Source organism: Bombina bombina, chromosome 6 (genome assembly GCF_027579735.1).
Source record: "Bombina bombina isolate aBomBom1 chromosome 6, aBomBom1.pri, whole genome shotgun sequence".
NCBI classification, from domain to species: domain Eukaryota; kingdom Metazoa; phylum Chordata; class Amphibia; order Anura; family Bombinatoridae; genus Bombina; species Bombina bombina.
This window is the reverse complement of record NC_069504.1, coordinates 860,844,829-860,868,197: the sequence shown is the minus strand read 5'-3', so window position 1 is coordinate 860,868,197 and position 23,369 is coordinate 860,844,829. Positions and strand designations below refer to the sequence as shown.

The following is a 23,369-nucleotide window of genomic DNA, read 5'->3' as shown; positions in this document are numbered from 1 at the left end:
AAGAGCCTGCCTGTCCCTCCCGTCATCTGTGTACTTTAGCTTTGGTATTGGTATCCCAGAAGTAATGATGACCCGTGGACTGACCACACTTAACAGGAGAAAACAAAATTTATGCTTACCTGATAAATTCCTTTCTCCTGTAGTGTGGTCAGTCCACGGCCCGCCCTGTTTTTTATGGCAGGTAAAAAAATTTTTTGAATTATACTCCAGTCACCACTACACCCTTTGGCTTCTCCTTTCTCGTTGGTCCTTGGTCGAATGACTGGAGGTGACGTAGAGGGGAGGAGCTATATAGCAGCTCTGCTGGGTGAATCCTCTTGCACTTCCTGTTGGGGAGGAGTTAATATCCCAGAAGTAATGATGACCCGTGGACTGACCACACTACAGGAGAAAGGAATTTATCAGGTAAGCATAAATTTTGTTTTTTTAAGACACGATGTGTCCACGGATCATCTTAATTACTAATGGGATATTCACCTCCTGGTCAGCAGGAGGAGGCAGAGAGCACCACAGCAGAGCTGTTAAATAGCTCCTCCCCTCCCTCCCACTAGAGTCATTCTCTTTGCCTACGTTAGTGCTAGGAAGAGGTAAAGTTAGGTGTAAGAAAAGATTCTTCAATCAATAGTTTATTATTTTTAAAGTAGTACAAGATTGTGCTGCTTTGTTCTAGGGCAGCGGTTCCCAACCTGTAGGTTGGGGGTACTTGAAGATATTATTTGTAATGGCGGAATTTTGCTGCCCGCCCGCCATAAACTATTTTTTTTAATTTATTTGTGTCCTCGTAGCGACTTAGATCTACTGATTGGAGAGTGTAAATGCGCGCGCTGCACTTGGGCGGGCATTATCCTGCGCTAGCTCTACAGAACACAGGAGTCTGGTGAGTCTTCCTTCAATTTCCCTTGCGCGTCTTTGTTTCCAGTATTGACAGACACAGACAGGATTGACTTGACTGGCACCCGCAGCTGAGCCGCCAACACTGTCCACACAGGCGGTACTTACAGGTAGGTTAGGGCTTTCATTATATTACCCTGGCCTAAATTGAACTTGACAGATGACAGACCGTAGTACTACTTTATTTTTACAGTACTCAAAATCTCAGCAAATTGAATCCACTGGCTTATATTGGGCTCAGACTTTTATAATATTAAACAAGAACTTTGTAAGGCAAGCAATGAGCAGAGAGGCTGTCTAACATGACTATGCTCAGTGCACATAGCTTACTAATCTTATTTAATATTATAAAAGTAATTTTCTAAAAAACATAATTTAAAAACATCAGGTATGATACAGTAATAATATGATTTCCTCCTTATATCCAAAATATGCAATCATTTAATTTTCCAGTATTCTTCTCCTATTGCACATTTGTTAATGCCAGTGTCAGTGATGCTATATTTATATTACAATGAATGTTTACTTTCCATTTTAATTTTGGTGAAAAGTATTTGTTCCATACTTAGGTGAGAAACACTGACATATATTTAATAATTAAATCTATGAGTCAGTGTTTCTCACCTAAGTATGGAACAAATAATGTTCACTTACATTCATTGTAATATAAATATAGCATCACTGGCATTAACATATGTGCAATAGGAGAAGAATAATGGAAAATTAAATGATTGCATGTTTTTGTGCAACAGACTAAATATTTTGAATATAGGGACTGGGGCTGGGCAATTACATTTTTTTGTGGGAAATTTAGGCTGCTATAATAAAAAAAATGAAATACATTATGTAAAATCAAAATTAAAAGCCTTTAAATGTCATTATGTTAATTTGAGTCATTTGATTTAGCTGCTAACCTAAGAAAATTTAAAAAACAAAACTTTTTTTGAGTGATGGGTGACGGTAATGAAGAGAGGGGGTACTCATAAATGAAAAGCCCAATCAAGGGGTAGGGGAGAGAAAAAAGGTTGGGAACCGCTGTTCTAGGGTGTAGCCGTAGTCCATATCAGTCTCTTCACTAGAGCGTTGGAGGCTTTAGAGCAATGGGAACTTGTGGGACATAATTCTCACTGCACCTCCCATGTATTTTGCTGCCCTGTATGCCTTTAGTCTGAGGAAAAGGATTACTCAGCATGCCTTTTTTCCACAGGTCAATGGGAGGGAGAGGACCTCTTAAACCTGGGATCTGCCTTGCTGTCAGGCAGAAGATGAGGTAAGTGCTAACTTTTTGTCTAGGAAAAGCAGGGAAATCTCAGAAAAAAAGTTTTTTCACTTTATTATTTTATTGAAAGCCTCATTAAAAATAAGGAATAGATTCTCCTATTGTGTTAGGGGACACTATGACAGTTTGGGCTTTATTATTCTATTCAAGCCTCATTAAAGTTGGGATAGATTCTCCTATTGTGTTAGGGGATACTAGGAAAACTTGGACGCAGGCACTGGGGCTGAATGCGACATGACCCTCATCTCCCGGCGGTTTCATAACATAATTTTAACAGACCGGGAGATTACATGTTGATTACTACGGGTTTGGGCGCTGCTACATGAAATTTAGAGCAGGCTCAGTGCGTAGGGGGTTTTTGTGTTTAAACTAACGAACTACGCAATTATTTATAAAGCTGGTCAATCCGTTTTTTTGGCAATGGCGACAGAGAGTTATTGATATGCCCACGATGGGCGGTACTTATGTGACGCCATTTTAGTTGCACAGCTGTTCCTCTTCTTCCGGTTCTCGGAAAGTACGGAGGCTGTTTAGTTTAAGTTTTTGGCGCTTAGAGCAGCGCTTCAGTTGCATCAGAATTTTGTGCGGATGGGCTGACAGGCACCTCAGCTGCGTTAAGCTGAGGTATAGAGGGGGTTGGCTGAGGCAGCAATCTTTACAACGGACTTCCTTATGTACCGATCCACCCCTTTTTTTTTCTGCTTGCATACGAATAAAAAGTTATTCTTTTAAATTGAAAGAAACAGTAGAGTCTGTTATGTGACCTATTAAGTCATCTCTGTCCACCCAGATAAGAAAGTTACTGTTTAACATTTAAAGAGACAGTAACAGTCTTTATGTGTTCAATTTTATTAAAAAGTTAAGATTTTTATTGGATTAATCATTTTGTCTCTATTCCCTATGTTGTGAGAGAACTGCCACTTAAATAAAGGAGTTACTATTTCAAATTTAAAGAGACAGTACTGTTTTTATATGTTAATTTTATTAAAAAGGTTAAAAACTTTTATTTGATTAATCATGTTTTCTCTGTTCACTATGTTGTGAGAGATTTTTTTCCAGAGGAATAAAATATTTTCTCCAACATTGGTGTGTCCGGTCCACGGCGTCATCCATAACTTGTGGGAATATTCTCTTCCCCAACAGGAAATGGCAAAGAGCACAGCAAAAGCTGTCCATATAGTCCCTCCTAGGCTCCGCCCACCCCAGTCATTCTCTTTGCCGCTGAACAAGCAGCATCTCCACGGAGATGGTGAAGAGTATGTGGTGATTAGTTGTAGTTTTTTTTTATTCTACTCTCAAGAGTTTGTTATTTTAAAATAGTGCTGGTATGTACTATTTACTCTGAAACAGAAAAAGATGAAGAGTTCTGTTTGTGAGAGGAATATGATTTTAGCAGCAGTAACTAAAATCGTTTGCTGTTTCCACACAGGACTGTTGAGATGAGATAACTTCAGTTGGGGGAAACAGTTGGCAGACTTTTCTGCTTAAGGTATGACTAGCCATATTTCTAACAAGACTGTGTAATGCTGGAAGACTGTCATTTTCCCCATCATGGGGACGGGTAAGCCATTTTCTTAGTCTCAAACAGAATAAAGGGCTTAATATGGGCTATAAAACTGGTAGACACTTTTATGGGCTAGATCGATTGCTTTATTTGGGCATTTTATTCAGCTTGATGTTGAAATTCACACTTTATAACTATGAAGGCACTGGTTTAGACACCTTCCCAGTCAGGAAGGGCCTTCTATGTAGTAGGCAGAGCCTCATTTTCGCGCCATTACTGCGCAGTTACTTTTGAGAGCAGGACATGCAGCTGCATGTGTATGGGTCTGGAAATAGTTGAAAAGGTTCCTGAAAGGCTTCATTTGGTATCGTATACCCCCCTGGGTTTGGTAAGGTCGCAGCAAAGGCTGTAGCTGGGACTGTGGAGGGCTTAAAACTGTCATTTTAAGGGTTACAAGTCTGGGGTGCAATACTTTGAATGCTTTAAGACACTGTGGTGAAAATTTGGTTAAAATTGAACAATTCCTTCATAGTTTTTCACATATTCAGTAAAAAAGTGTGCCCTGTTTAAAATTTAAAGAGACAGTAACGGTTTTGTTTTAAAACGGTTTTTGTATTTTATTGACAAGTTTAAGCCTGTTTAACATGTCTGTGCCTTCAGATAAACTATGTTCTGTATGTATGGAAGCCAATGTGTCTCCCCCTTCAAAAATGTGTGATAATTGTGCCATAGCGTCCAAACAAAGTAAGGACAGTACTTCCACAGATAGTAAAGTTGCCCAAGATGATTCATCAGATGAAGGGAGTAGACATAGTTCTAAATCATCTCCTTCTGTGTCTACACCAGTTTTGCCCACACAGGAGACCCCTAGTACTTCTAGCGCGCCAATGCTTGTTACTATGCAACAATTGACGGCAGTAATGGATAACTCCATAGCAAATATTTTATCCAAAATGCCTGCATTTCAGAGAGAGCGCGATTGCTCTGTTTTAAACACTGTAGAGCAGGAGGGCGCTGATGATAATTGCTCTGTTATACCCTCACACCAATCTGAAGGGGCCATGAGGGAGGTTTTGTCAGATGGGGAAATTTCTGATTCAGGTAAAATTTCTCAACAGGCAGAACCTGATGTTGTGACATTTAAATTTAAGTTAGAGCATCTCCGCGCACTGCTTAAGGAGGTGCTATCTACTCTGGATGATTGTGACAACCTGGTCATTCCAGAAAAATTGTGCAAGATGGACAAGTTCCTAGAGGTTCCGGTGCACCCCGACGCTTTTCCTATACCCAAGCGGGTGGCGGACATAGTGAATAAGGAGTGGGAGAAGCCCGGCATACCTTTTGTCCCCCCTCCTATATTTAAGAAATTATTTCCTATGGTCGACCCCAGAAAGGACTTATGGCAGACAGTCCCTAAGGTCGAGGGGGCAGTTTCTACACTAGCCAAGCGCACTACTATTCCTATCGAGGATAATTGTGCTTTTAAAGATCCTATGGATAAAAAATTGGAGGGTTTGCTAAGATTTTTGTACAGCAAGGTTACCTCCTGCAACCTATTTCATGCATTATTCCTGTCACTACAGCAGCGTGGTTCTGGTTCGAGGAACTAGAAAAGTCGCTCAGTAGAGAGACTCCGTATGAGGAGGTTATGGACAGAATTCACGCACTTAAGTTAGCTAATTCCTTTATTTTAGATGCCGCTTTGCAGTTAGCTAGATTAGCGGCGAAAAATTCAGGGTTTGCAATTGTGGCGCGCAGAGCGCTCTGGCTAAAGTCTTGGTCTGCGGATGTATCTTCCAAGACAAAATTGCTTAATATCCCTTTCAAGGGTAAAACCCTTTTTGGGCCAGAATTGAAAGAGATTATCTCAGACATCACTGGGGGTAAGGGCCACGCCCTCCCACAAGATAGGCCTTTCAAGGCCAAGAATAAGTCTAATTTTCGTTCCTTTCTCAATTTCAGGAACGGACCGGCCTCCAATTCTGCAGCCTCTAGACAAGAGGGTAATGCTTCGCAAACCAAACCAGCTTGGAAACCGATGCAAGGCTGGAACAAGGGTAAGCAGGCCAAGAAGCCTGCTGCTGCTACCAAAACAGCATGAAGGAGTAGCCCCCGATCTGGCACCGGATCTAGTAGGGGGCAGACTCTCTCTCTTCGCTCAGGCTTGGGCAAGAGATGTTCAGGATCCCTGGGCACTAGAAATAGTCTCTCAGGGTTATCTTCTGGAATTCAAGGAACTACCCCCAAGGGGAAGGTTCCACATGTCTCACTTATCTTCAAACCAAATAAAGAGACAGGCATTCTTACATTGTATAGAAGACCTGTTAAGAATGGGAGTGATACACCCAGTTCCAACTGTGGAACAAGGACTGGGGTTTTACTCAAATCTGTTTGTAGTTCCCAAAAAAGAGGGAACTTTCAGACCAATTCTGGATTTAAAGATTCTAAACAAATTTCTCAGAGTGCCATCGTTCAAAATGGAAACTATTCGAACGATTTTGCCTACAATCCAGGAGGGTCAATTTATGACTACCGTGGATTTAAAGGATGCGTATCTACATATTCCTATCCACAAAGATCATCATCAGTTCCTAAGGTTCGCCTTTCTGGACAAACATTACCAGTTTGTGGCTCTCCCATTCGGGCTAGCCACTGCTCCAAGGATTTTCACAAAGGTACTCGGGTCTCTTCTAGCGGTTCTAAGACCAAGGGGCATTGCAGTGGCACCTTACTTGGACGACATTCTGATACAAGCGTCGTCGCTTTCAAAGGCAAAGGCTCACACAGACATCGTTCTGGCCTTTCTCAGATCTCACGGATGGAAGGTGAACATAGAAAAAAGTTCCCTGTCTCTGTCGACAAGAGTTCCCTTCTTGGGGACAATAATAGCTCAGTGCATGGAAGTAGTAGGGTTGATGGTTGCAGCAATGGACATAGTTCCTTTTGCGCGAATTCATCTAAGACCATTACAACTGTGCATGCTGAAACAGTGGAATGGGGACTATACAGACTTGTCTCCAATGATTCAAGTAGATCAGAAGACCAGAGACTCACTCCGTTGGTGGCTAACCCAGGATCACCTGTCCCAGGGAATGAGCTTCCGCAGACCAGAGTGGGTCATCATCACGACCGACGCCAGTCTAGTGGGCTGGGGCGCGGTCTGGGACTCCCTGAAAGCTCAGGGTCTATGGTCTCGGGAAGAGTCTCTTCTCCCGATAAACATTCTGGAACTGAGAGCGATATTCAATACTCTCAGCTCTTGGCCTCAACTAGCAAAGGCCAGATTCATAAGATTCCAATCAGACAACATGACGACTGTTGCTTACATCAACCATCAGGGGGGAACAAGGAGTTCCCTGGCGATGAGAGAAGTGACCAAAATCATAAAATGGGCGGAGGATCACTCCTGCCACCTATCTGCGATCCACATCCCAGGAGTGGAAAACTGGGAGGCGGATTATCTGATTCATCAGACATTCCATCCGGGGGAGTGGGAACTCCACCCGGAGATATTTGCCCAGTTGACTCAATTATGGGGCATTCCAGACATGGATCTGATGGCGTCTCATCAGAACTTCAAGGTTCCTTGCTACGGGTCCAGATCCAGGGATCCCAAGGCGACTCTAGTGGATGCATTAGTAGCGCCTTGGGCCTTCAACCTAGCTTATGTGTTTCCACTGTTTCCTCTCATTCCCAGGCTGGTAGCCAGGATCAAACAGGAGAGGGCCTCGGTGATCTTGATAGCTCCTGCGTGGCCACGCAGGACTTGGTATGCAGACCTGGTGAATATGTCATCGGCTCCACCATGGAAGCTACCTTTGAGGCAGGATCTTCTTGTACAGGGTCCATTCGAACATCCAAATCTAGTTTCCCTCCAGCTGACGGATTGGAAATTGAACGCTTGATTTTATCTAAGCGTGGGTTTTCGGATTCTGTGATAGATACTCTGGTACAAGCCAGAAAACCTGTAACTAGAAAAATTTACCATAAAATATGGAAAAGATATATCTGTTGGTGTGAATCCAAGGGATTCTCATGGAGTAAGATCAAAATTCCTAGGATCTTTTCTTTTCTTCAAGAAGGTTTGGATAAGGGATTATCAGCGAGTTCTCTAAAGGGACAGATTTCTGCTTTATCTGTCTTGTTACACAAACGACTGGCAGCTGTGCCAGATGTTCAAGCTTTTGTTCAGGCTTTGGTCAGGATCAAGCCTGTTTACAGACCTCTGACTCCTCGATGGAGTCTGAAATTAGTTCTTTCAGTTCTTCAAGGGGTTCCGTTTGAACCTCTACATTCCATAGATATCAAGATGTTATCTTGGAAAGTTCTGTTTTTGGTTGCTATTTCTTCTGCTAGAAGAGTTTCTGAGTTATCTGCTCTGCAGTGTAATCCGCCCTATCTGGTGTTCCATTCAGATAAGGTTGTTTTGCGTACTAAACCTGGTTTTCTTCCAAAGGTTGTTTCCAACAAGAATATTAACCAGGAAATAGTTGTGCCTTCTTTGTGTCCGAATCCAGTTTCAAAGAAGGAACGTTTGTTACAAAATTTAGATGTAGTTCGTGCTTTAAAGTTCTATTTAGAAGCAACAAAGGATTTCAGACAAACGTCTTCTCTGTTTGTCGTTTATTCTGGCAAGAGGAGAGGTCAAAAAGCTACTGCTACCTCTCTTTCCTTTTGGCTGAAAAGCATCATCCGATTGGCTTATGAGACTGCCGGACGGCAGCCTCCTGAACGCGTCACAGCTCACTCTACTAGGGCTGTGGCTTCCACATGGGCCTTCAAGAACGAGGCTTCTGTTGATCAGATATGTAAGGCAGCGACTTGGTCTTCCCTGCACACTTTTGCCAAATTCTACAAATTTGATACTTTTGCTTCTTCGGAGGCTATTTTTGGGAGAAAGGTTTTGCAAGCCGTGGTGCCTTCCGTTTAGGTAACCTGATTGGCTCCCTCCCTTCATCCGTGTCCTAAAGCTTTGGTATTGGTTCCCACAAGTTATGGATGACGCCATGGACCGGACACACCAATGTTGGAGAAAACAGAATTTATGCTTACCTGATAAATTACTTTCTCCAACGGTGTGTCCGGTCCACGGCCCGCCCTGGTTTTTTAATCAGGTTGGATTAATTTCTTTCTTTATCTACAGTCACCACGGCACCCTATGGTTTCTCCTGTTTTTCTCCTGTCCGTCGGTCGAATGACTGGGGTGGGCGGAGCCTAGGAGGGACTATATGGACAGCTTTTGCTGTGCTCTTTGCCATTTCCTGTTGGGGAAGAGAATATTCCCACAAGTTATGGATGACGCCGTGGACCGGACACACTGTTGGAGAAAGTAATTTATCAGGTAAGCATAAATTCTGTTTTCTCGCAAATGTACAATTTTTTTTATAGCCCACACATGCAGTGCCTGCGCTTCCTCACAAACTTCACCTGGAGTTATTAGTCAAGACATCGCTTCCATAGGATCATTTAAGCGATATCTGTTGTATGGTCTGTTTTTCCCATGCTGTAGGGAAAACGCTTGAGTAAATGTTGCTAATACAGTTGTATCTATTCCGAATTTTCCTCCCTGAAGCATGAGGAGTATAATTTGGTAGTATATAAGGGGGAAAGCTCAGACTCTGTCTGTGAAATTCCTTTGTCTGATACTGAAGTTTTTTCTTTCAGTTTAAGCTTGAACAGCTCCGTTGGTTATTTTAGGAGGTTTGAGCTACCCTGGATGACGCCGACTTCACCGGCGTAGTCAATTCCTTTAAGTCCAGCAATCTTTACAAGGATGATTGGAAGGATAGGGAGAAACTGGGTATCCCCTTTTCTCCAGATTTAGCAGACTCTATCAAGGAGTTTTTCCAATGGTACCCAGGGATTGTGTGTACGTTAGAGTTACAACTACCTGCGGTTTGTATTGTTTTGTCACCAGTGCGGTGGCATACTGGTTGATGCGTTGTCTGTTCTATTAGGACAGAGACTCCTCTCAAATGAATCCAGGATAGGGTTGAGGCAATTAAGTTAGCCAACGCCTTTATGTCAGATGCTCCACTTCAAGGTTTTTAAACTGGGAGCTAGGATTTCAGGTTTTGCCATAATGCCCGCAGAACGTTAAGACTGTGAATGCCTCATCCGAGTATAAATTTTTGGTGATTCCCTACAAGGGGAAGACCTTGTTTGGTTCTGTTTTAACGGAAATTCTCTCTGATATTACAAAAGGTAAGGGTAATTCCTTCCCTCAGGATAAGAAAGCAGTTGTCAGTTTAGTTTAGTTCCTTTCGATCTTTCAAAGGAAGTCGTTCAACTCTTTCTTCCAAGCAGGAGCGGTCCAAACTTTACTGTTGACCCAGTCAATCTTGGAATAGGGGAAAGCAATCCAAGAATCCTGCTGATGAATCAAAGTCAGCATGACAGGCCTGTCCCCAATCCGGGAGGATTTTGTATCCCAGGGATACAATATAGAGTTCAGGATTTTTTCTCCCAGGGGCAGGTCTTTGTTTTCAAGATTATCTGCAGTAGAAGAGAGGCGTTCTTACTCTGCGTAGGAGATCTCTCTGACATGGGAGTGATAGTTCCTGTTCAGTTTCAGGAACAGGGTCTGGGATTTTATTCCAACCTGTTTGTGGTTTCCAAATAAGAGGGAACCTTCAGACCTATTTTAGATCTCAAAGGTCTAAACAAATTTCTCAGAGTACCGTCCTCAGATGGAAACTATTCGTTCCATTCTCCCTTTGATCCAAGAGGGTCAATTTATGACAACCGTGGATTTAAAGGATGCGTATCTGCATGTTCCCATTCACAGGGATCATCACAAGTTTCTAAGCAAGGGTTCTGGGATCACTGTTGACGGTGCTTCGGTTAAGGGGCATTGCATTGGCGCCCTATCTGGACGACATCCTAGTCCAGGCACCATCCTTACAACAAGCAAGATCCCACATGGATTTCACGAGAGGAAGGTATATTTGAGAAAGAGTTCCTCAGTCCCAAAGACAAGGGTTACTTCTTGGGAACCATAATAGATTCCCTATCAATAAAGATTTTTCTGACAGAAGTCAGGAAATTAAAGATTTTCGATTCTTGTTTAGCCCTTCAGTCCACTCCGCGGCTATCAGTGGCTCAGTGCATGGAGTTAATCGGGCTGAGGGTAGCGGCACATCATCCCGTTTGCTCGGTTCTATCTCAGATCCCTGCAGTTAAGCATGCTCAGGTAATGGAACGGAGATTATACGGATTTGTCTCCTCGAATACTACTGGAGCAGGAGACAAGGGATTCTCTTCAATGGTGGTTGTCTCTGGATCATCTTTACCAGGGAACCTGCTTTCGCAGACCATCTTAGGTAATTGTGACAACAGACGCCAGCCTTCTAGGGTGGGGAGCAGTCTGGGGTTCCCTAAAGGCTCAGGGAGTGTGGACTCAGTCGGAGTCTGTTCTTTCCATAAACATCCTGGAGCTGAGAGCGATCTTCAATGCTCTTCTGGCCTTGCCTCAGTTAGCCTCGGTCCAGTTTATCAGGTTCCAGTCGGACATTACATCAATCATCAGGGAGGAACGAGGAGTTCCTTAGCGATGACAGAGGTAACCAAGATAATTCAGTGGGCGGAGGCCCTTTCTTGTTGCCTGTCGGCGATCCACATCCCAGGGGTGGACAACTGGGAGGCGGACTTTCTGAGCAGGCAGACCTTTCATCTGGGGGAGTGGGAACTCCATCCGGAAGTGTTCTCCAGCCTGATTTTCAGGTGGGGTCAGCCGGAATTAGATCTCATGGCATTTCAACAGAATGCCAAGCTCCCGAGATACGGGTCGAGGTCCAGGGACCCCCAGGCGGAGCTGATTGATGCTCTGGCGGTTTCTTGGACCTTCAGTCTAGCTGCAGCATACCTATTTCCTCCGTTTGCTCTTCTTCCTCGGGTCATTGCTCGAATCAAGCAGGAGAGGGCATTGGTAATCTTCATTTCACCGGCTTGGCCTCGCAGGATTTGGTATGCAGATCTGGTGGACATATCATATCTGTCACCTTGGAGACTTTCGTTGAGAAAGGACCTTCTACTTAAAGGGCCCTTCCTTCACCCAAATCTAGTTTCTCTGAAGCTGACTGCTTGGAGATTGAACGCTTAATTTTATCCAAGCGGGGTTTTTCTGACTCGGTCAGAGAGACCATGATTCAGGCTCGTAAACCTGTAACTAGAAAGATTTTCCATAAGATATGGCGTCAATATCTCTATTGGTGCAAATCCACGGGCTACTCATTGAGTAGAGTTAGGATTCCTAGAATTTTGTCCTTTCTCCAAGAGGGTTTGGAGGAAGGTTTATTGACGAAATCTCTGCCTTATCTATTTTGTTACACAAACGTCTGGCAGATGTTCCAGATGTACAATCATTCTGTCAGGCCTTGGTCAGGATCAGGCCTGTGTTCAAACCAGTTACTCCTCCATGGAGTCTTAATTTAGTTCTCAAAGTTTTTCAAGGGGCTCCGTTTGAGCCTATGCATTCCTTAGATATTAAGTTGTTAATCTTGGAAAGTTTTTTTTCTTGTTGCTATTTCTTCTGCTCGGAGAGTGTCAGAGCTCTCGGCATTACAGTATGTGCCTCCTTATCTTATTTTCCATTCAGATAAGGTAGTCTTACGTACTAAATTAGGATTTCTTCCTAAGGTTGTTTCTGATTGGAACATTAATCAGGAGACTGTTGTTCCTTCCTTGTGTCCTAATCCTTCTTCTCAGAAGGAAAGACTTCTGCACAATTTGGACGTGGTCCGTGCTTTAAAGTTTTACCTGCAGACGACTAAGGATTTTTCGTCAGTCTTCTTCTTTGTTTGTGGTTTTCTCAGGAAAACGTAAGGGACAGAAAGCTACGGCTACTTCTTTCTTTTTGGCTGAAGAGTTTAATACATCTTGCATATGAGACTGCTGGACAGCAGCCTCCCGAGAGAGTTATGGCTCATTCCACGAGGGCTGTTGCTTCCTCATGGGCGTTCAAACATGAAGCTTCTGTGGAACATATTTACAAGGCTGCAACTTGGTCCTCTCTTCACATTTTTTCAAAGTTCTACGAATTTGACACTTTTGCCTCGGCTGAGGCCGCTTTTGGGAGAAAGGTTCTTCAAGCAGTGGTGCCTTCCGTTTAGGTTCCCTGTCTTGTCCCTCCCATATCATCTGTGTACTCTAGCTTAGGTATTGAATCCCATTAGTAATTAAGATGATCCGTGGACTCATCGTGTCTTAAAAAAGAAAAGAAAATTTATGCTTACCTGATAAATTTATTTATTTTTTGACACGATGAGTCCACGGCCTGCCCTATTCTTTTAGACAGGTTATGGGTTATTGTAAACTTCAGACACCTCTGCACCTTGGCTTTTCCTTTCTCTTCCTAACTTCGGTCGAATGACTGGAGTGGGAGGGAGGGGAGGAGCTATTTAACAGCTCTGCTGTGGTGCTCTTTGCCTCCTCCTGCTGACCAGGAGGTGAATATCCCATTAGTAATTAAGATGATCCGTGGACTCATTGTGTCAAAAAAGAAATACATTTATCAGGTAAGCATAAATTTTCTTTTCCGTTGCCTTGCTATAGAAAAACATATAAGGCAAGTCTAAACCTTTTGAACAAATTCACACCTTGCTTGCTGCAATTGTTTTTTAATAGTTAAACATTGCCCACTTCTTGCTTTATTTGAAGAGGCCAAACCAGGCTTGTTTCTGGAGTAGACACTAGCCTTGATTATTCTGTTAAAGGAACATAAAAAACAATTGCAGCAAGCAAGGTGTGAATTTATTCTCTTGGGATCCTGTGTTGAAGGAACATCAATGCACTAGCTGAACACATTGGTTGATACAATGACAAGAGGCATATATTTGCAGCCACCAAAGAGCAGATATCTCAAAGAAGTTTGTTGATGCCCCCGAGCCTATTCAGGTATGATTTTCAACAAAGGTTACCAAGAGAACAAAGCAAATTACATAATGACAATAAGTTGTTTAAAATAGCACTATATCGTAATAACATACGTTCAATTTGACTTTACTGTCCCTTTAATATTGATTGCATTGTTTTGTTACCTGTTGAAGTCATTTAGGGAAATATGTGTAGCACGGTTAGCCTTGATACGTTTGCAGTTTGAATTTTCAGTTCAGAGAATTTGAGAAATCAACAATTTAGATAGCTAATTTACATGGGAAGATGGCTAAATAAATAAAGTATACAGTGTTTACTGTCCCTTTAATGGTCTGCTTCTTTCTTGTAGGTCGGAGGCAGTCTCGCAGACAGCTACGCAATGAGAAAGATAAACCCCTGCCACCTCTCCTGGCGAGGGTCGGAGGGAACATAGAGGTAATGCTGAAACTATTATTTGTGTACTGGGATGTAAATCATGTGCTCATATACATTTATGGAAATATATAATTATTGTAAATTTGTGTTTCAAGGAAAAGGCTAACAGAATGTAAATTACATCAACAAGGTTCCATCTATAAATATGACAGCACATTGCGCATACTCTTTGTATTTGTGTGTATATGTCATTATTTTGAACATTTCATATATGGTGTGTCTATAGTGTACATAAATGGTATAAGGGTTCTTTGATACCTCTTTTGCTTAGGTCCTGGGATTCAACACAAGACAGCGTAAAGCTTTTTTGAATGCAGTTATGCGCTGGGGGATGCCTCCTCAAGATGCTTTTACCACACACTGGCTGGTGAGAGACCTGCGAGGCAAGTCTGAGAAAGAATTCAAGTAAGTGGCATTAATTGATAGCAGTAGCGTTTGTCTCTCTATCACACATTTGTGATGGCACTTTCTAAATATGCAGCAACAATACAAATGAAACCTACTCCTAATCACAGTAATGGATACATGTTCCCACATGATGACGCTCTTACTCATCTGATGCCCGCTTAGTTGCTCTTGGTCTGTTTCCTGGAGGGTGTAATTAAGATACTTGCCCCTCCCTCAGACAGATGCACATTATACTCTGCACTCAGGTATACATTTGGGAAAGAACTGAGGTGTCTGATTCCCACCATCTGTTGCAGAACAATGGTTATATATCATAACACATACACGTGGGTTAAGATGCCTAGGCATGTCTGATGGGAAACCACAAACTATTGCATTTCTTCTCACTTTTGTTATTTCCTGTTCTCTTTCAAAGTCTGTTTTCTCCATATTTACACATTGTTTACTATTCTTTTATATCTGTCAGTCTTTTTTCTTATTACCATTTTAGATTGTGTATAATGGAGTGTTGCAGGCTTTTTAAATAACTTCTCCTGACTATGGGCCAGATTACGAGTGGAGCACTAATTAACGTTCCTGCTTGAGTGTTAACTGTGCTATAACTATGCTTTTTGCATTCGTCGGGTTGCGTTCATATTATCAGTTGAAAGTAAACTGTTTTCGCTCATGCACTAACCCGGCGAGTGCAAAAAGCCGAAATTAGAATATCGCACCTGACAACCTATTCCCCCATAGATGTAAATAGAGCAAAAGTGAGCTAACGATATGAGAATATGAATATTTCACATAGAAGAAAATGTTCAATTTATTCATAAATAAATATTTCTATATATACCTGATGGTATTTTGGTACAATATATATCTATACCCGATTATATACATGTATAGATATATACAGATTAGGGCTGCACGATTAATTGCATGATGCGATTAATCGCGATTTTAAATCGCCACGATTTTAAATCGCGGGAGTATGCGATTTTTTTTAAATAAAAACGTGTTCGGTTTGTGATCTCAGTAGCAGCCGATCAATTGATGTCTAAAAGCAGAGCCCATGCAGGAGAGTGAAGAGGAGGGAAAGTCACTTACTTATATTTCCCCCTAGGGACGTCTGCAGTCTGAAACTTAGAGTATGTACTATGGCTGCACGATTAATCGTATGATGCGATTAATCGCGATTTTAAATCACGGCAGTATGAAATTTTTTTTATTACAAAAACAATCTTCAATGCAGTACAGTCAGTCACATGGGAGGATTTTCTTTTTATGAAAAAAATCGCATACTCCCGCGATTTAAAATCGCGATTGATCGCATCATGCAATTAATCGTGCAGCCCTAATACAGATATATATTTAGGAATATCTGTTAATAAATACTTAGAACATATTCTGCTATGTGCAATATTTACAGTAAATAAACAGTATAACCCTTTATTAAAAATGAATATTGCATAAATATGCTTTCTTTTGCATGATGTACCGAGTCCACGGATTCATCCTAACTTGTGGGATATTGTCCTTCCTAACAGGAAGTAGCAAAGAGAGCACCACAGCAGAGCTGTCTATATAGCTCCCCCCTTAACTCCACGCCCCGTCATTCTCTTTGCTGGCTCTAAGCTGGAAGGGTAAAGAGAAGAGGTGTTAAACTGTTAGTTTTTATTTTACCTTCAATCAAGAGTTATTTTTTTATTTTTATTTTATTTTTAAATGGTACCGGTGTTGTACTATTTACTCTCAGGCAGGACATAGATGAAGATTTCTGCCTGGAGGATTATGATCTTAGCATTTGTAACTAAGGTCCACTGCTGTTCCCACAGAAGCTGAGGAGTATAGGAAAACTTCAGTGTGAGGAACAGTTTCTTGCTATACAGCAATGAGGTATGTTCAGTCATATTTTCTGCAGAGACTGTGTTAGCTCAGAAAGGCTGACAGTGTCCCCATTAGGGGAAGGGTAAGCAGTAATCCTAGTGTTATCAGAGGTTTTTACTAGCTTGCATAAAGGGTTTAATTTTTTTGTGGGCACTCAGTTTGTTATGTGAATTTGGGACAAACGTTTTTGTGTCTGGGAGTAACATTTTGTGTTTTATGGGACATTTGCTTGAGGGTTCTTTGGGGTTATTTATAACCCACATGGCTTTCAGGCAGGCTTTGTTAGTTTTGTGTAGGCCCCAGCAACATCGAGTGATGTGGGCGGGGCCTACATTTACAAGCAGCAAGCAACTTCTCCTGAGGTCCTGAGAGTCTTCTGAGGGACTAATTGAAGCTTTAAACCCCATATTATCGCTTCCTAAGGGCAGGTAGGGCCACAGCAGAGCTGTGGCAAGGTGCTTTAGGGGGTTCTAACCGGTTTTATACATATTTCAATCCGTTTTTTTCATTTGGGGGTTTATTGCTTATTAACTTGTGCAATCCTTCTAAAGCTTAGTGGGTACACTGTTAAAATTTCAGAAAAATTGAAGCAATTTTAAGCAGTTTTGCAGTTTGTGTATGCCTTTTTTTCTCTTAAAGGCAGAGTACCGTTGCAAATTGTGTTTTTTTCATTAAATAAAGTGTTTTCCAAGCTTGCTTGCTTTATTACTCGTCTGTTAAACATGTCTGACACTGAGGAAACTCATTGTTCAATTTGTTTAGAAGCCATTGTGGAACCCCCTCTTAGAATGTGTCCCACTTGTACTGATATGTCTATAAATTGCAAACAGCATATTTTGACTTATAAAAGTTTGGCATTAGATGATTCTCAGACAGAAGGAAATCAGGTTTTGCCATCCAGTTCTCCCCAAGTGTCACAACCAGTAACGCCTGCACAAGTGACGCCAAGTACTTCTAGTGCGTCTAATTCTTTCACCTTGCAAGATATGGCTTCATTTATGAATACTACCCTCACAGAGGTTTTATCTAAATTGCCAGGGTTGTTAGGGAAGCGCAGTAGCTCTGGGTTAAGAACAAATGCTGAGCCTTCTGACGCTTTAGTAGCCGTATCCGATTTTCCCTCACAATGTTCTGAAGTAGGGATGAGGGATTTGCTGTCTGAGGGAGAGATTTCTGATTCAGGAAAGATGTTCTCTCAAACAGATTCAGATATGACGGCATTTAAATTTAAGCTAGAGCACCTCCGCTTATTGCTCAGGGAGGTTTTAGCTACTCTGGATGATTGGGACCCTATTGTAGTTCCAGAGAAATTGTGTAAAATTGACAAATATTTAGAGGTTCCTGTTTACACTGATGTGTTTCCGGTCCCTAAGAGGATTTCGGACATTGTTACTAAGGAGTGGGATAAACCAGGTATTCCGTTCTCTCCCCCTCCTGTTTTTAAGAAAATGTTTCCCATTTCTGACACCATAAAGGACTCATGGCAGACGGTCCCTAAGGTGGAGGGAGCTATTTCTACCTTGGCTAAGCGTACAACTATACCTATTGAAGACAGTTGTGCTTTCATTGATCCTATGGATAAAAAATTAGAGGGTATCCTAAAGAAAATTTTTGTTCATCAAGGTTTTCTTTTTCAATCTAAAGCATGCATTGTTCCTGTAACCACTGCAGCTGCCTTTTGGTTTGAGGCTCTAGAAGAGGCTCTTCAGATGGAGACCCCACTAAATGATATTTTGCACAGAATTAAGACTCTTAAGTTGGCTAATTCTTTTATTACAGACGCCGCTTTTCATCTTGCTAAATTAGCGGCTAAGAATTCAGGTTTTGCCATTTTAGCACGTAGAGCGTTATGGCTTAAGTCCTGGTCAGCTGATGTGTCATCTAAATCTAAGCTTTTGTCCATCCCTTTCAAAGGTAAGACCCTATTTGGTCCTGCATTGAAAGAGATCATTTCAGACATTACTGGAGGGAAGGGTCATACCCTCCCTCAGGATAAGTCAAATAAGACAAGGACCAAACAAAATAATTTTCGTTCCTTTCGAAACTTCAAGAGTGGTCCCTCTACCTTTTCCCCTGCTGCTAAGCAAGAGGGGAACTTTGCTCAATCCAAGCCAACCTGGAGACCTAATCAGGCTTGGAACAAGGGTAAACAGGCCAAAAAGCCTGCTGCTGCCACTAAGTCAGCATGAAGGGGTAGCCCCCGATCCGGGACCGGATCTAGTAGGGGGCAGACTCTCTCTCTTTTCTCAGGCCTGGGCAACAGACGTTCAGGATTCCTGGGCAGTAGAAATTGTAACCCAGGGATACCTTCTAGATTTCAAGGATTCCCCTCCAAGGGGGAGGTTCCATCTTTCTCAATTGTCTGTAAACCCGACAAAAAGAGAGGCGTTCTTACGCTGTGTAGAAGACCTTTTTACCATGGGAGTGATCTGCCCAGTTCCAAAAGCAGAACAGGGGTAGGGGTTCTACTCCAATCTGTTTATAGTTCCCAAAAAGGAGGGAACCTTCAGACCAATTCTGGATCTCAAGATCCTAAACCAATTCCTAAGAGTTCCATCTATCAAGATGGAGACCATTCGGACTATCTTACCATTGATCCAGGAGGGTCAATATATGACCACCGTGGACTTAAAGGATGCGTATCTACACATTCCTATACACAAAGATCATCACCAGTTTCTCAGGTTCGCCTTTCTGGACAAGCATTATCAGTTTGTGGATCTTCCTTTCGGGTTGGCCACAGCGCCGCAAATCTTCACGAAGGTGCTAGGGTCCCTTCTGGCGGTTCTAAGGCCACAGGGCATAGCAGTGGCGTCTTATCTAGACGACATTCTAATTCAAGCATCGTCCTTCCAACTAGCCAAGTCTCACACGGACTTAGTGTTGGCCTTTCTAAGGTCTCACGGGTAGAAAGTGAACGTAAAAAAGAGTTCTCTTTCCCCCCTCACAAGAGTTTCATTTCTAGGGACTCTGATAGACTCGGTGGACATGAAAATATTTTGGAGGTCAGGAAATCAAAGATTTTGTCCACCTGCCGAGCTCTTCATTCCATTCCTCGGCCATCAGTGGCTCAGTGTATGGAGGTAATCGGACTAATGGTAGCGGCAATGGACATAGTTCAGTTTGCTTGCTTGCATCTCAGACCACTGCAACTATGCATGCTCAATCAGTGGAATGGGGATTATGTGGATTTATCTCCTCAGATAAATCTGAATCAAGAGACCAGAGACTGTCTTCTTTGGTGGTTGTCACAGGATCATCTGTCCCAGGGAATGTGTTTCCGCAGGCCAGAATGGGTTATAGTCACGACAGACGACAGTCTTCTGGGCTGGGGTGCAGTCTGGAATTCCCTGAAAGCTCAGGGTTTGTGGACTCGGGAAGAGGCTCTCCTACCGATAAATATTCTGGAATTAAGAGCGATATTCAATGCTCTCCAGGCATGGCCTCAGCTGGCTTCGGCCAGATTCATCAGGTTTCAGTCGGACAACATCACGACTGTGGCTTATATCAATCATCAGGGCGGAACAAAGAGTTCCTTAGCGATGATAGAGATCTCAAGGATAATCCAATGGGCAGAGGCTCACTCTTGCCATCTGTCAGCGATCTATATCCCAGGTGAAGAGAACTGGGAGGCAGATTTTCTAAGTCGTCAGACTTTTCATCCGGGGGAGTGGGAACTCCATCCGGAGGTGTTTGCTGGTCAGCTGGTTCGGCTATGGGGCACACCAGAGTTGGATCTGATGGCGTCTCGTCAGAACGCCAAACTTCCTTGTTACGGCTCCAGGTCAAGGGATCCTCAGGCTGTACTGATAGATGCTCTAGCAGTACCCTGGTCGTTCAACCTGGCTTATGTGTTTCCACCTTTCCCTCTCCTTCCACGTCTGATTGCCAGAATCAAACAGGAGAGAGCATCTGTGATTTTGATAGCGCCTGCGTGGCCACGCAGGACTTGGTATGCAGACCTGGTGGACATGTCATCCCTTCCACCATGGTCTCTGCCATTGAGACAGAACCTTCTGATTCAAGGTCCATTCAAGCATCCAAATCTAATTTCTCTGCAGCTGACTGCTTGGAGATTGTGCACTTGATTCTATCAAAGCGGGGTTTCTCTGAGTCAGTCATAAATACCTTGATTCAGGCTCGAAAGCCTATTACCAGGAAAATTTATCATAAGATATGGCGTAAATATCTTTTTTGGTGCGAATCCAAAGGCTTCTCCTGGAGTAAAATCAGGATTCCTAGGATTTTGTCTTTTCTCCAAGAGGGATTGGAGATAGGATTATCAGCTAGTTCCCTAAAGGGACAGATATCTGCTCTGTCTATTTTGTTGCACAAGCGTCTGGCAGATGTTCCAAACGTTCGGGCTTTTTGTCAGGCTTTAGTTAGAATTAAGCCTGTGTTTAAACCTATTGCTCCGCCATGGAGTCTAAATTTAGTTCTTAGAGTTCTTCAGGGGTTTCCGTTTGAACCCAAGCATTCCATAGATTTTAAGCTTTTATCTTGGAAAGTTTTGTTCCTAGTTGCTATCTCTTCAGCTCAAAGCGTTTTTGAACTATCTGCATTACAATGTGACTCACCTTATTTTGTGTTCCATGCTGATAAGGTGATTTTGCGTACCAAGCCTGGGTTCCTACCTAAGGTTGTTACTAACAGGAATATCAATCCGGAAATTGTTGTTCCTTCTCTGTGTCCTAATCCTTGTCCTAAGAAGGAACGTCTGTTGCACAACTTGGATGTGGTTCGTGCTTTGAAATTTTATTTGCAGGCAACCAAAGATTTTCGTCAAACATCTTCTTTGTTGTCTATTCTGGAAAGCGTAGGGGTCAAAAGGCTACGGCGACTTCTCTTTCCTTTTGGCTGAAAAGCATCATCCGTTTGGCTTATGAGACTGCTGGACAGCAGCCTCCTGAAAGGATTACAGCTCATTCTACTAGAGCGGTAGCTTCCACATACTTTTGCTTCTTCGGAGGCTATTTTTGGGAGTAAGGTTTTGCAAGCAGTGGTGCCTTTCGTTTAGGTTCCTGTCTTGTCCCTCCTTTTCTTGTTTCTCCTTTTCTTCCTTGGCCTTCGGTCGAATGACTGGGGGGTGGAGTTAAGGGGGGAGCTATATAGACAGCTCTGCTGTGGTGCTCTCTTTGCTACTTCCTGTCAGGAAGGACAATATCCCACAAATTAGGATGAATCCGTGGACTCGGTACATCGCAAAAGAAAGAAATTTATCAGGTAAGCATAAATTTTGTTTTTACATGTTTTCATCTACTTAACTGCAAAGGTTTCCAATGCACTTATATATACACATATCCAGGTACGCAAGTTACTTGTGCCCTATTCTACAAATGTTTTACTCCTGTTTGACCATCCACTTTGTTTTGAATAACTCTCTTAGACGAGGAGTGTTTCCGTATTAAATGCAGTCTCCACAAAGACACTTACATGGTGGGCTTTCATGTGCTGTAACGCTGAACATGACTTAACATTAAAGGGGCTCTTTACTATACTTGTTTTTGTTCTTCCTTATAATAGTTATTTCATTAAATAAAACCAGATATTTCTAACACAAAATTAAACCTAAATTTCTCATACATTTAATACCCTGTAGTTGGAAACAGATTTTATTGTGCAAAGTAGAAAATATCTTTATCATCTAGGAAGGAAGAGAAATGCATTCTCACTACTGTATGTTAACTATATGTTAACAGGTCTCTCAGATATGTTGACAACTGAGTTATTTTGTCATTTCTTTAATGCAAGGTTTATCAATTTCAATGATATAATTATATCTCTTTTGGCTCATTGTGGGTAAAGCTTTGGCTTTTTGGAATGTGGGATAAAACAGAATTTGTATTTGCAAACTTAGGCCTAGATTACAAGTTTTGCGTTAGAGGCTATGCAGTGCTAACGAGCAGTTTTCCCTCACCGCTTACTTACCTGCAGCGCTGGTATTACGAGTTTTCAGAAACCCGTCGTTAAAAGACAAGAAGTGAGCGTTGAGCAAAATTATGCTCATTACCGCACTCCAATACCAGCGCTGCTTAAGTCAGTGGTGAGCTGGTCGTACCTGCTTGTGCACGATTTCCCCATAGGAATCAACGGGGTGAGCCGTCTGAAAAAAAAGTCTAACACCTGCAAAAAAGCAGCGTAAAACTCCTTAACGCAGCCCCATTGATTCCTATGGGGAAATAAAAGTTATGTCTACACCTAACACCCTAATATGAACCCTGCGTCTAAACACCCCTAATCTTACACTTATTAACCCCTAATATGCCACCCCCGACATCGCCGAAACCTACATTATAATTATTAACCCCTTATCTGCCGCTCTGGACACCGCCGCCACCTACATTATATGTATTAACCCCTAATCTGCTGCCCCCAACATCGCCGACACCTACATACTATTTATTAACCCCTAATCTGCCGCTCCCAATGTCGCCGCAACCTACCTACATTTATTAACCCCTAATCTGCCGTCCCCAACGTCGCCGCCACTATATTAGTTATTAACCCCTAAACCTAAGTCTAACCCTAACACCCCCTAACTTAAATATAATTAAAATAAATCTAAATAAAATTACTATCATTAACTAAATTATTCCTATTTAAAAATAAATACTTACCTGTAAAATAAACCCTAAGATAGCTGCAATATAACTAATAGTTACATTGTAGCTATCTTAGGGTTTATTTTTATTTTACAGGCAAGTTTGTGTTTATTTTAACTAGGTAGAATAGTTATTAAATAGTTATTAACTATTTAATAACTACCTAGCTAAAATAAATACAAAAGTACCTGTAAAATAAAACCTAACCTAAGTTAGAATAACACCTAACACTACACTATAATTAAATAAATTAACTAAATTAAATACAATTGCCTAAATTAAATTAGCTTAAGTACAAAAAAAAACAAACACTAAATTACAAAAAAGAATAAACAAATTACAGATATTTACACTAATTACACCTAATCTAATAGCCCTATTAAAATAAAAAAGCCCCCCCAAAATAAATAAACCCCCTAGCCTAAACTACCAATAGCCCTTAAAAGGGCCTTTTGCGGGGCAATGCCCCAAAGTAATCAGCTCTTTTACCTGAAAAAAAAAATACAAA

General features: G+C 42.0%; 1 protein-coding gene across 5 annotated transcripts in view; it reads left to right on the top strand.

Moving 5' to 3' along the window:
- Positions 1 to 23,369, top strand: part of CHD3 (chromodomain helicase DNA binding protein 3) — a 400,697-nt gene that overhangs the window by 184,099 nt on the left and 193,229 nt on the right. For all 5 annotated transcript variants that reach the window (XM_053718298.1, XM_053718299.1, XM_053718301.1 and 2 more), the window contains exons 28-29: positions 13,897 to 13,982; positions 14,254 to 14,387. In XM_053718298.1, the coding sequence (XP_053574273.1) occupies positions 13,897 to 13,982; positions 14,254 to 14,387 (220 nt within the window). The remainder of the gene's footprint in view (positions 1 to 13,896; positions 13,983 to 14,253; positions 14,388 to 23,369) is intronic.